The sequence below is a fragment of the Plodia interpunctella genome, chromosome 9, assembly GCF_027563975.2.
Source record: "Plodia interpunctella isolate USDA-ARS_2022_Savannah chromosome 9, ilPloInte3.2, whole genome shotgun sequence".
NCBI classification, from domain to species: domain Eukaryota; kingdom Metazoa; phylum Arthropoda; class Insecta; order Lepidoptera; family Pyralidae; genus Plodia; species Plodia interpunctella.
Window position 1 is genome coordinate 4,901,450 of NC_071302.1, and position 11,838 is coordinate 4,913,287.

At 32.6% G+C, this 11,838-nt stretch overlaps 2 protein-coding genes across 4 annotated transcripts; one reads left to right on the forward strand and one right to left on the reverse strand.

Moving 5' to 3' along the window:
- Window positions 1-150: 150 nt before the first annotated feature.
- Window positions 151-3,975, forward strand: LOC128672351 (probable ATP-dependent RNA helicase pitchoune). 2 transcript variants are annotated; one of them, XM_053749452.1, is made up of 9 exons: window positions 158-585; window positions 798-950; window positions 1,154-1,315; window positions 1,530-1,671; window positions 2,144-2,306; window positions 2,590-2,742; window positions 3,063-3,230; window positions 3,424-3,598; window positions 3,815-3,975. In XM_053749452.1, exons 1-9 carry the CDS (start codon window positions 342-344, stop codon window positions 3,901-3,903), a joined length of 1,449 nt encoding a protein of 482 aa, XP_053605427.1. In that variant the 5' UTR covers window positions 158-341; the 3' UTR covers window positions 3,904-3,975. The 2 variants fall into 2 exon arrangements, with proteins under 2 accessions (XP_053605428.1, XP_053605427.1); XM_053749453.1 differs by lacking the exon at window positions 1,154-1,315 and having other exon boundaries at window positions 151-585.
- LOC128672352 (zinc finger and BTB domain-containing protein 18-like) lies at window positions 3,787-8,469 on the reverse strand. 2 transcript variants are annotated; one of them, XM_053749455.1, is made up of 5 exons: window positions 8,364-8,469; window positions 8,060-8,286; window positions 7,479-7,624; window positions 6,651-7,236; window positions 3,787-4,501 (listed from the first exon to the last, which is right to left on the reverse strand). In XM_053749455.1, the coding sequence occupies exons 2-5, from the start codon at window positions 8,262-8,264 to the stop codon at window positions 4,194-4,196; spliced, it is 1,245 nt and encodes a 414-aa protein (XP_053605430.1). In that variant the 5' UTR covers window positions 8,265-8,286; window positions 8,364-8,469; the 3' UTR covers window positions 3,787-4,193. The 2 variants fall into 2 exon arrangements, with proteins under 2 accessions (XP_053605430.1, XP_053605429.1); XM_053749454.1 differs by lacking the exon at window positions 3,787-4,501 and adding an exon at window positions 4,925-6,335.
- Window positions 8,470-11,838: the final 3,369 nt, after the last annotated feature.

The window sequence follows — 11,838 nt, forward strand, 5'->3', positions numbered from 1 at the left end:
GGTATTAATCAAAATCAACGAAATAATGTAACGAGAACGTACGCCAATATCATTCCCGTTCTCAAACAGCGAGGAAATACTTTTAAACTCGAGAAAATCGCTAGTCTTTACGTCATGGTCTGCCAGCCAAGGTAGTGCAAAAAAATATACTGAATGTCAAAGTCAATGAATACATACAAAAATATTTTTGTTTTGTAAATTTAGGTTATTTTATTTCCAATTTCCTATCCTATTGTGTATTTGGACTAAGATATATAGCAAATCGCTTAGATTCTTAGCTTACATAGTATAATATTGATTCCGATTGTTAAGTTTCATTATTTGGGTATAATATCATTAATATGGAGGAGCAAAAGATTAAAACTAAATTCAAAATTTTGAAGAACAAAATTTCGCCATTCATATTAAGATCTTTAAAAGGCATGGCATTTAAACACATGACTGATATTCAAGCTGCAGTGTTACCGAAAGCTCTTCAAGGTTTGGACGTTGTAGCTACAGCAAAAACAGGCTCTGGGAAAACAATTGCTTTTTTAATACCAGCTATAGAACAGGTTATGAAATGTACGGAGGAGTCTATACGAGGTGTGTAATGTTTAAACGTTTTATATGCAACGAAACAAAACAATCTTTGAAAGACAAGGATACCTAATTGGTGGTTTAACCAGACATACGTAACATCACAAGATTGACCTCTCTATATATACCCCATGATATCAAGTGAACTAGAATATTCAGGTTAATGATTCAATAGGTTAATTTGGGTGTGAAAAACATTTGTTATTGCATTATTACAGGTACCCAATGCATAATAATCTCTCCGACTCGGGAGTTAGCCATGCAGACATACAGTGTGATGAAAGAGCTCTTGTCTGGACATGAGGATATTACATCATCTTTAGTAATTGGAGGAGAGAGTAGAAAAAAACAGTGTTCTGAACTTTCAAGAGGTTTGATTATTTTCTTATTTCAAATTATTCGAGATTCTGTCATGATCTCGTCATATTTAGTTGCCTGTAGCCACTAGATGATAGTAGTAATAGTAAACTGTTTTAACATAATTTTGATGTGCTTAATAAATCAGACATATGAATTCTGTTGTTTTTATATTATATGTATCCAATATAATGGACAAGAAATATTTCAAATACAGGTGTGAATATAGTAGTAGCAACTCCGGGAAGACTGTTTGATCATATGAGGACAAAAGAGTTTGACTACAGAAATGTACGATGTCTAGTTTTGGATGAAGCTGATAAGATATTTCAGTATGGATTTGAAGAAGATTTGAAACAGATTATCAGTCGCCTTCCGAGTAAGCAGACATCTTCTATAATTATGACATGACTTTAATTAAATTCATTGGTAATATATTTTTTTTTGGTGGCATTTTATAGTCAGTCTCCATGTCCCAATGAATCCAACCATTAGCAAAGTTGAGATTAGGGATATATCAGAAAATGTGTTTTAAAATTAAACAATATTAGGGTTTTGAAAATAAGATATAATATACGTATATTTTTTTTCAGAAAATAGGCAAACAATGTTATTCAGTGCAACACACTCAGAAACTACAGAAGCTCTGATTAAGTCAGCCATGAAAGAGGATGTCCAGATTATAAACACTGATGAAGATAATGTGAAAGCCACAGTTGATGGACTGAAGCAAGGGTATGTTCAGAATGACATGGTAATCCTATGACCCTGTTATTTCGAACATAACAACAGATGCGCAGACAACATATTTTTAATAAAATAAAAAATATTCTCAGGGGGTAAATAAAGAAATTAGGTTTTGCAAACCTTATTGTATCATTATATTATAATATCAAATTAAACGGCTTGTTAAGAAGATCTCAAATACATTTTTGTTATTATTGTTAAATAAAGTGATTTTATTCTTGAAAAAATACGAAAATTGACCATTCCCCCTTGATCTTAGAAACTATTGAGCCTTAAATTTAAAAACCTTAATATAAGTAGTTAATTGCTTTTACATTACAGAAATCTATAAATTCTAGGGAACCCTCTTCACGCGATTTCAACTCGCACATAACCAGTTTTTTAAAATGGTACTTATAAGTCTTGGAGCCGTCTTAATTTTTGCAATGAAAGAATCTAATGTTTATTTTCTGTTTTCCAGGTATGTGATAATCCAAACAGAGTTGAGGATGTGGTGGCTTCATAAACTACTAAAGAAGACTCGCAAACAAAAGGTTATGGTGTTTTTCTCAAGCTGCAAGTCTGCAGAGTTCCACTACAAGTTCTTCTCCAATTATTGTGAAGCATCAGTATTGTGCATACATGTAATTATATTAGCCTATGTTATTTATCAACTATCCAATGCTCCACTTTAACATGAAAGGCCAAACAAACTTACAATTTTTTTATAATAGATGGTACTAAATACAATTTACTCTAGATAATGATATCAATGTGTGAATGGAGGGAGGCAATGGCAAATCACTCCATGAATATTCCCAAGTTGTTGTGTGTTTTATTCCTCATAATGACTACAACCCTAAAGAGAACCCTCTTATTCATAGAAAAAGATAAGCATACTTTAAGTGAAAACATTTTTATTTCCAGGGTAAGATGAGCCAAGGAGACAGAACAGAAATGATATCCAATTTTTACAATGCTCAGAAGGGTGCTCTCTTCTGCACAGACTTGGCAGCTCGAGGATTGGACATACCAGCCGTGGATTGGATAGTGCAATTTGATCCCCCTTCTGATACTAATGTAAGAAATTAATTACTTTTTAATTATTCTTCACTGCAGCCCTTCTAAACAACCCCGCAGCGATTCAATTATTATTACAAATTATGGAGAAATCTGAATATATTATTATCATCACTAAGATGCTCAGGTGAACCTCGTATCTAACTTTAAAGGTCAGGCTCATGAACCTAGTCGAATTATTTCAATTTTTATAAGATTCTAGTTCTCGGTCGAAATCGCGTGTTAGAGGCGCTGTTCATTTTTCATATTAAAAATCATTTATCATCGATTGGCGATACTTATAAATTCTCTCAGAAACCGAATAGCCATATTTTTTTCAGGAATACGTACACAGAGTGGGACGAACAGCTAGAGGGCTAGGTGCTGCCGGCAATGCAGTATTGTTGCTAAGGCCAGAGGAGAAAGAGTTTATTGTACACTTAGAAGAAGCCAAGGTCTTTTTGGACAAGTATGAAACGTGGGGCAACTACTCCAATTTACAACCTATGGTGAATATTTTTGCAAGCTTTTATTTAATTTTGCTATGTATGTTGTATGGGTGGAATTTTGGAACTCAATTTTGTATCTTTTTTTCTGATATTTCCTCCAAATCACAATATAACGAAGTAGTTGAATTTATGGAACTAGACAATTTGCATATGAGCTAACCAAAGTTAAAGAGTTTATTTTTTGCGTTTTTAGTTGGATGAAGCTTTAAAAAATGAGCACTTTCGTCAGTTAGCGATCGAAGCCTATGAAGGATATATCCGCGCATTCGAAGTGAAGAAATTGAAAAATGTCTTCAACCTCTTGACAATGGATTTGGATGCTGTTGCACGGTCTTTTGGGTTGAAGGAGAAACCTGATGTGGATGTCCGTAAGTAAACAAATATATTTGCTTATTACCCAATAATATGGCCTTGACAACTAATATGCTTCAACTCGTGTATGCTGCTTAGGTTTAAGATGTTTCAGTAAAAAAAACTCTGCAACACGGCCTGTACATAATTTAAACCTATGTTTAAACCAATGATGATAGAAAAGGGTGTTTGAATTATAATACAATTTAAAAATTAATTATTTTATTTCGCAGGTGTTGGATTCAGTAAAAAGCACAGACCACGAAAACGCATCGCGGCAATGCTAGCAGACGCTGCCACGACTAAACGCGGCAAAAGATGAAATTAAATCCAAATCTAGAATTTGTAAATAAATCTGTACCTTATGTAAATATAACTTAAGTATTCAATACAAGAGTTTAATTTTATGTTATTCTATTACAGACCTTGGTAGTACCTATTACTAGTGGAAAAACTAAAGTATTCTGACTAGAGTCCGGGGTACAAAAAATATTTGAGAGTAATTACATCACTATACTAGCAATAGATAATTAGTAGAATATCAATTTCTTATTAAAAATAAATATAGGAACTTTACATTTTTGAAACCTATATATTTACATCTCGCTTAATCTATTTAGGTGATGCACTCATTTCATATATGTTATTCCTTGCGAGTTTTTCAAAGCAATCTTCGTGATTGTGTTGGTGGTTTATGGCGTAGATCATCGAGTCTATGGTTTCGACGGTAGCCGGACATCTATTTAAAGAGAAATATTGAACACACCTCCAAGAGGTCTTCCCATGAGTAGTTGAATGCTTGGTATACACAAAATTCATGTGAACTAATTGTTTATGTCCTTTTCTACTGTAAATGTACTTGTAGCGGACTGGTAACTGCTGGTTTTCACAAGAGCCGTTCACAACAAGTGAGAGAGCACCTGTAATTAAGAAACAAATATAAGTATTTTGCTGCAATATAAAATCAAAAATCAATATATTCTACAATTTTCTGCCGTGTATTATAAGAATCGTCTGAATTAATTAAAAAGCTTTTTCAAGTCATAAAAAACAAAGTTTAGTTCAAGTGATATGGGTAATGGCGACAAATGGGCGACATACCCTGTTATTCATAAAAAAGATAACGCGTACTTTAAGCAAAATTATGTTTTGTTTTGTTCTGTCAATGGCTAATTTTTTAAAGTGTGAAACATACTTCAGCTTCGTATTGCTTTATCCATTGCATGAATAACTGGGATAGGTTTTAGATATAAAATTAGTAATAATTAAACTTGTTTGTGAGCGAATGATGGACACGAAAGCAAGTGATATGTAATAGTTGATTAACAGTAAAAGTAATTAAGTTTGATATACATTATTTTATTAAATATGAATACAAAAATACATTTACTTATAATCAAACAAAGCCACGCTGTTTCAAAATCACACAAAGCATAAAAATATTATTCATTACACATATTCATATACCAATGTTTGTTTACATTGTTCAATTTTGTGGTACAGCCAAATTGTTTCAAATTTAGGAATGTATGTAATCTCGTTATATCAAACTTAAAGTAGCTCACAAAGAGATCAATTTAAAAATTACAATAAAATGTAAAATGTCTATAGATAGGTACAATATAAAAATTAAAAGCATTATTTATTACATAAAAATGGACACATCAAATGTAGAAGATGACACACAAAACAATGAAGTCCAATAAATATCGTAAATGTGTAGCAATGATTTTAAAAATCTTACAAGAATGGGCTTATTATACTAATTCTTGTCAAAAATTGTCCAAAACTCTTACACTTATAATAAATAGACTAGAATATGAGCAATAAAAAAGTCTTCATATTAAAATTATGGTAAAAATTCATGGCACTGACCAAAAAGATTAGAAAACATTTCTTAAATACGTACATCCTGCATTATTTTGGACCTTACCGTGAAACTATATTATGTATAGCAGGTGTAATTGCCTCATCTGTTGCAATGTTCAAAGACACAATAAAATTATGTAATGTTTTATTTTTTATAATGTCCCATAACAATACCCAAATTATTTAAAGCGAAAAATATTATTCCTTATACATACAATATTGATAAGGTCAATTTTATATTGGCACTTTAGAGTAGAATTCTTATATCACAGTGGATTACTTAAATTATTGTGCTTATGGTGTGCTTAAACATGTATACATTATACATATTTAAAGTGTAATAACAAATGTTATAGCCAACTACAAATAGTGCCTTTTAGAGCTGTTCTATTTGTAATATTCAAATCTTCAGTAATTTGGTCCCAAACAATGGAATCTTTGATTCACATTTTTGTTCGTAATTTTCAGTAAGTATAAACATTATTAGCTTCCTTTATCAAAAATATATCTTTCTTAATTTAATAGCAAACATATAAGTATAAAATATTTCAGAGAAAACTTATTTAGCATAATAATCTCTTTGCAGAGATATTTTGAGTACATCATTGAAATGAATCTCAAAACAGGGTGATTTGCAAAAAGGTAGTTCACATGCACTACACATAAATCGCGTGTCACGTCTCTTCCCTATTTTCCAACATAACCGACAAGAGCGTTGTGGATATTTCTTCTTCCCGTCTTCCTTCTGAGGTATTGTAATCAACCGGTGTTCCATGGAACGTCTTGGGGATTCCTCAATGGGGTTAGTTCTCAACATGTTGTTAGTCACCTTACCATTCACTAAATTTTTAAGGTCGATGAATAATGAATTTAGGCTGGTACAATCTGAAATCACGATGGGCATTTTCATTACAGTTTGTTAACACATACAATATTAATTAGATTATGTTGTTGAAAATGCCATCGTGTTTTCACTAATGAAGGCTTTGCAAAAGAAAATAATGAAAACTAATAAATGATTGCATTTTCAACACAATCTCTAATCTATACAGTAAAGATGAATGAAAATAAGCATTAGTAAGCCACATATAATGTTAATTCCGTTTACTATGTACACATACAACAATGAAATAAGAGAAAAGAGAATGAAATAAATAAAGTGAGATAATTTCAAAATATAATAATAAAACATAAACTTACTATCTTGTGGCGATTGGTAGTCTAATGGCAGTGGTAAATCTTTCTTTCCATCTCTTGAATTTTCATAATTCTTAGGAGTTGTGCAAACGGCAGGGTCAGTAACAATAATATCCATATCATCAAATTCGGTTTTCACTTCCACAGCATTTTCAGAGGTTGTATATTCTTTATTTCTTTCACTTGTTTCTTTTTCTGTGCTGCCAGAATTTGGCACTTGTGTATTGTATACACATGATATATCAACTGCTTTCTCTTCATACAAATTTTTCATATTTTCATAATTGCTATTTTGTGACATATGATTGTATGTGGCTTTATCTTTTATTTTTGCCCTTTTTTCAGAATTCATTAAGTCTGAATAGTATGTCTTTTGTAGGAATTCATCAGATTTACGTTTCAAATTACTAAGCCTCTGTAATTTTTCAATGAATTGTCTGTGTTTGAGTATTTCCATCTCATTGGATTGAGTTTCTTCAATTGCATTATTTTCACATGTGTCTGACACACATGATTCCGCATCAGGAGTATTATTTTCTGTGATGTGTTTCGATAAATCCTGTTCTTTCTCACTGTCTTCATCATCAGTCTGGAAAATTATATTTATAATATGTTAGTCAAGAATTTACAGATTACATTTGAATAAGTTCTAGAAAAGACACAAATAATTCTAAATTTTAGCATAGATTATATAGTATGTCAAAGATATATGTATTTACAGAGGATAAACATATATGGGAAGGGAATATTGTTAAAAAATGTACTTAGGTATGAAAATATTTCCAATTTTGGTTGCCTTTCTGTACATAATATAAAATAACATCATCATACCTCTTTGTTTGTCAATCCTTTAATTTGCAATACTTCAGCAGTGCTTATAAAACTATTGAGATCCTCACGTTTCACGCTAACCTCTCCATGATACATAAACTGAAGTAAATCTCTCATGGCTTTGTGTGTAACATCTCTCAATACAACTGGAAACAAAATATAGTATGTAATATAGGTAGGTGTAAAATCCTATTACAAAAAAAAGAAGTAGAACGAAAAGATGTCGAAATATATAACCAGAGTGTACTAGCTATCTATAATTAATACATAGCTTTGTATAATTATGTTCCCTGACTCTCAGCATGAGTTGGGCAACAGTTAGTGTTTTGTGTAGTTTTTATTATAAATAAACATATTTAAATTTTACAGAGAGGTTGTCTCTATATTGTAGTGAGGCTAGGGTTCAAATAATGAAGATTAAACTGTAACCAAATTAGCATCATTTGATCACGTAACTAGTTCGTCAATTATAACGAAGCATACAGAAACAATATAAGTAATATTATGTCAATGCGAAGCATATGGTTAAATATGAAAAATTTAATTGGGCATGCAAGCAAAATAGAACTAATTATAAATACCAATTGGATGTTGACACGGGTTCAACTGGAACATTTTCTTGAAGTATGGCGAACATATTGATAGAATAACTTTATGCGCTTGCAGTAGATGCCCTTCCACAGCAATGGTCACATCGACGAATTCGCCTTTGCCCAACAAGCCGGCAAATCCTTTACTCAAATTACCGTGAAAATTGTTCCACGACAATGAGAATTGTTGGTCCATTTTAATCACTATTTACTTGCATCTGCAATTAATTACTAAATTAGATTTCATATTACAATGGAAAATCTGTTTTAATTGCTAGATATACTATTAACTCACTCTTTTTACTTTTATTTTGATTAAAATAGATATTAGTAGATATTGCAAAACAGGAAAAGAAAGATGAATGACAGCTGCTAGAGGAGCGTCGTGCGTAGTGTTGCCCTTATAAATGTACAATTGACATCATAGACTTGTCAACTCTATCGGTTTATGTTCTCGATTATATTCGATTCTGAGTCATTGTAAATTCATGTAGGTATATTTGTACCTATTAAGTTAATTTAGCTTCGCAATCGTTTACTTCAATTTGAGAATCTCAAAAAGCGGTGACACTTTTTGTCCATCACCACGTACCTGGCCCAATTTGCCACTTTGTATGAGATTAGCTGGATTAGCCCGGGAAGTTGCATGGAAATCGTCTATTTTATTTGGATAAAGTCGTCCGTCGTCTATAACATCGTTATCAATGTGGATGTGCCATCCATACTAAGTATACATACCTACTAATATTATAAAGCGTAAATATTTGTATTTTTGTTTTTTGTTTGTAATAAATAAATTCAAAAAATACTTAGCCGATTTTGATGAAATTTGGCACAGAGATAGACAAAATCTTCGTGAGTAGGTATATATACCGTTATCATAATTTCGCTACCTATTATTGAATAAGTGCCGATAACTTTCATACCAATATATCTAAATATCGATAGGTAGTTTTCCGACAGAGGTTGACTATCTTTCATTCGCATGGAATAGATCAACAAAAAAGTTGAATTGAATGAAGCAAATAGGTACCTAACATCATATCAGGAATTATGAACAAAAGCAATTTGAGATAGTTTCTAGTGATTTTGTTCTCTCGATGAGACTCCACCAGTGCGATCGAGGTAGGTATAGGTAAAGTCGGATTGAATTTAACCAAACCAACTTTAAGAGTCTACTCACGTAGGTACTTAGTTTCATTGCAAGATAGTCATATTTGCTAGTATGGAATAATTGGCTTCAATTTACTATTACACAGACAGTGAAAGGTTTTATAAAATAAGTAATATTTTTTGATTCAATAACTACCAGAAATGACTACTTAGGTAAAATAGTGGAGATATTAAACCAGTTCTTTAACTTTTATACTTAAATTATGTTGTAACTTTATAAAGTCATAACATAATTTAAGTATAAAAGTGTCAAACTCGTATCTGTCTATGACATAAAATCGATATTACCAAGACATCCCATGGCCTTCGCTGCTTAAATGATGGTTTGAAGTATATCTGAATGAACTGGTTTAATATCTCCACTATTTACTACACTGATACTACACTGATATAGAGGTCACTTTAAGAAATGAAAGAAATTCCAACTGGGATGGCAAATACATGCTCGAAAATATGTAAAGTCGTTGCGGATATAATTATTCCTCATCGTATCATAATGTCCAATATGCTCACACATTTGATAACTTTTGCGTCGTATCGCTTCGCATCGCATAACACCGCTTTGTCTCAATGAGGACATGGGGTAAAATAGGGAATCTTAGTGAAACGAGTGAATATTATGCGCCTATTATATTGTACAGAATTTAGTTCAATGTACCTCTACGCAGCTCATTTGCATAGCTACGAGAAATCGTAGCTAATCTACGCTCCGTAGTGGTAATACGGCGTAGCAGTGCTACGGCTTCAAATATCGGATGTTATTTTTATGTAAGGCACGTGAGGATAAACAACAATGAGCCTATGATACAATCTGTATTGGCCGTTTTATCCCAAAATTCGTACGCATGTCGCAGTTGATGTGTGTGATTTTATATAACGACCGAATAATTTAACATTTAAGATCGCTAATAATAAAGCGACACAGGGAATCTACTACCTACTATATAGTATTATGTCATAGTGAAGTAATGTATATTCTCCTGTACGAAATAAACATTTTCTTAATTCTTACTAACTATATAATAGTAGACAGTCTACTAATAATTAGACTGTAACAAGCTTATAAAAACCTAAAAGCCCAATTCACCATTTAGCAATGCGTACTAAGTTCGGACGGTCGTCGGACACGTCCGTAGACCAATTAATTAACTTCGTCGACCCACAACAGCCAGTCACCCTATTTCTAAGATAGCCCAAGCATGACGCGGCACTTTTAATTTTCTGGTGTCACGACGATAAGCCGCAATGGAAAGTATGCGATGAATAGCAGTCTTATTTATTAAAATTATAGAAAAGTTAGGAGATTTGTGTATGAGTTTAGCAATACATATTTCGCATTCATCTTCCATAGATTAATAATAGATTTTCAGGAAATCCCTTCTTATTGCTCCACTACACTGTCCTAGGAACCTACACACCCAATTTCAACTTTCTATGCCCAGTAGTTTCGGCTGTGCGTTGTCTGTCAGTCAGTCACTCAGTAACGTAAGAGTTTTACATATATATATATATATATCTATATATATAGATTAATTTGTATCATCTACACGAATTAGTAAATTTAGAGATCGGATGTGAATTGAGATTTTCACTATTCTTGGTAACTATATATAACAAACGAATACCTTACTTTTTAATCAGGAACTTCCATATTTTATACAAGGGTCCTCGATTTGAAGATCTCATTGACCTAATTAAGCGAATTGTGATATATGGTAATCTGATCTAATAATGGCAGTACAGATAGATTGATTAACCAATACTGGCATGGGATATCAATTGTAATAAGATCATATAGGTACTTACTTCTGTTGTTGTTATAATATAATATCATATTACATCATAGTACAGTACAGTCGGAGTCAAATAAAATCATCCAATTACCTCAAATTTACCATAGAATTTAGTTAATTAATGATTTTTCTTGTTTTTATATGTTTTTGCTAAAATCTCCTCCCGCTCTTTCTCATCAGAGCGTTTTCCCGGTTTCTTCTTCAGTCGTTAAAAATCGGAGCCCAGGGTTAACTTTCCTATATTTTCGTCTCCACTTCGCACGGTCGTCGGCAATATATTTCTATTTGAAATATCTACTTCAAACAGGACAGCGTATCACCATTCATGCAAAATAGCATCTCATCGCGTTTGTATTTTCCACTGTATTTTCCTTCAAAGATCACACTGACTCCTGGTTACCAAGTTCCAATATCTAGACGATCTCCGAGCGGCGCGGTCAATCGACTCGCCTGCCACTGACAGGTAATCGATGAGGTTTGCTAGTTTATTTGGCTATCGGTTCCGTACCCGACATGTGTATCTACTCGATATAATCGATAACAACCCCAACTTAATATGGTTATGAATCCGAGCGTATTCGATTACACAGATTTCGACCAGTGCACATTTGATAGCGCGCCCTCAAATATGCGCCATTTTCGACTTTATTACTTTGTAAATAAAGTTTTGTATGTTTCGCGAATATTTCGGTGAGTTACGTATCCATCACGTCTAAATACAGCGGGTAGTTTATTTCCAGCCGAGTGTGAAATAGGTTCCTAGGTTAGAAACAATACGGAGCGGATTTTCTTGGGTTTACACTT

Excerpts from the sequence above, each read along its gene's own strand:
- LOC128672352 (XM_053749454.1), bottom strand. The coding sequence starts at position 8,264 with ATGGACCAACAATTCTCATTGTCGTGGAACAATTTTCACGGTAATTTG. Across the intron at positions 7,625-8,059 it reads CCCGTGTCAACATCCAATTG|TTGTATTGAGAGATGTTACA; the intron begins GTATTTATAATT and ends TTTTGTTTCCAG. Across the intron at positions 7,237-7,478 it reads AAGGATTGACAAACAAAGAG|ACTGATGATGAAGACAGTGA; the intron begins GTATGATGATGT and ends ATAATTTTCCAG.
- LOC128672351 (XM_053749452.1), top strand. The coding sequence starts at position 342 with ATGGAGGAGCAAAAGATTAAAACTAAATTCAAAATTTTGAAGAACAAA. Across the intron at positions 3,231-3,423 it reads ACTCCAATTTACAACCTATG|TTGGATGAAGCTTTAAAAAA; the intron begins GTGAATATTTTT and ends TTGCGTTTTTAG. Across the intron at positions 3,599-3,814 it reads GAAACCTGATGTGGATGTCC|GTGTTGGATTCAGTAAAAAG; the intron begins GTAAGTAAACAA and ends TTTATTTCGCAG.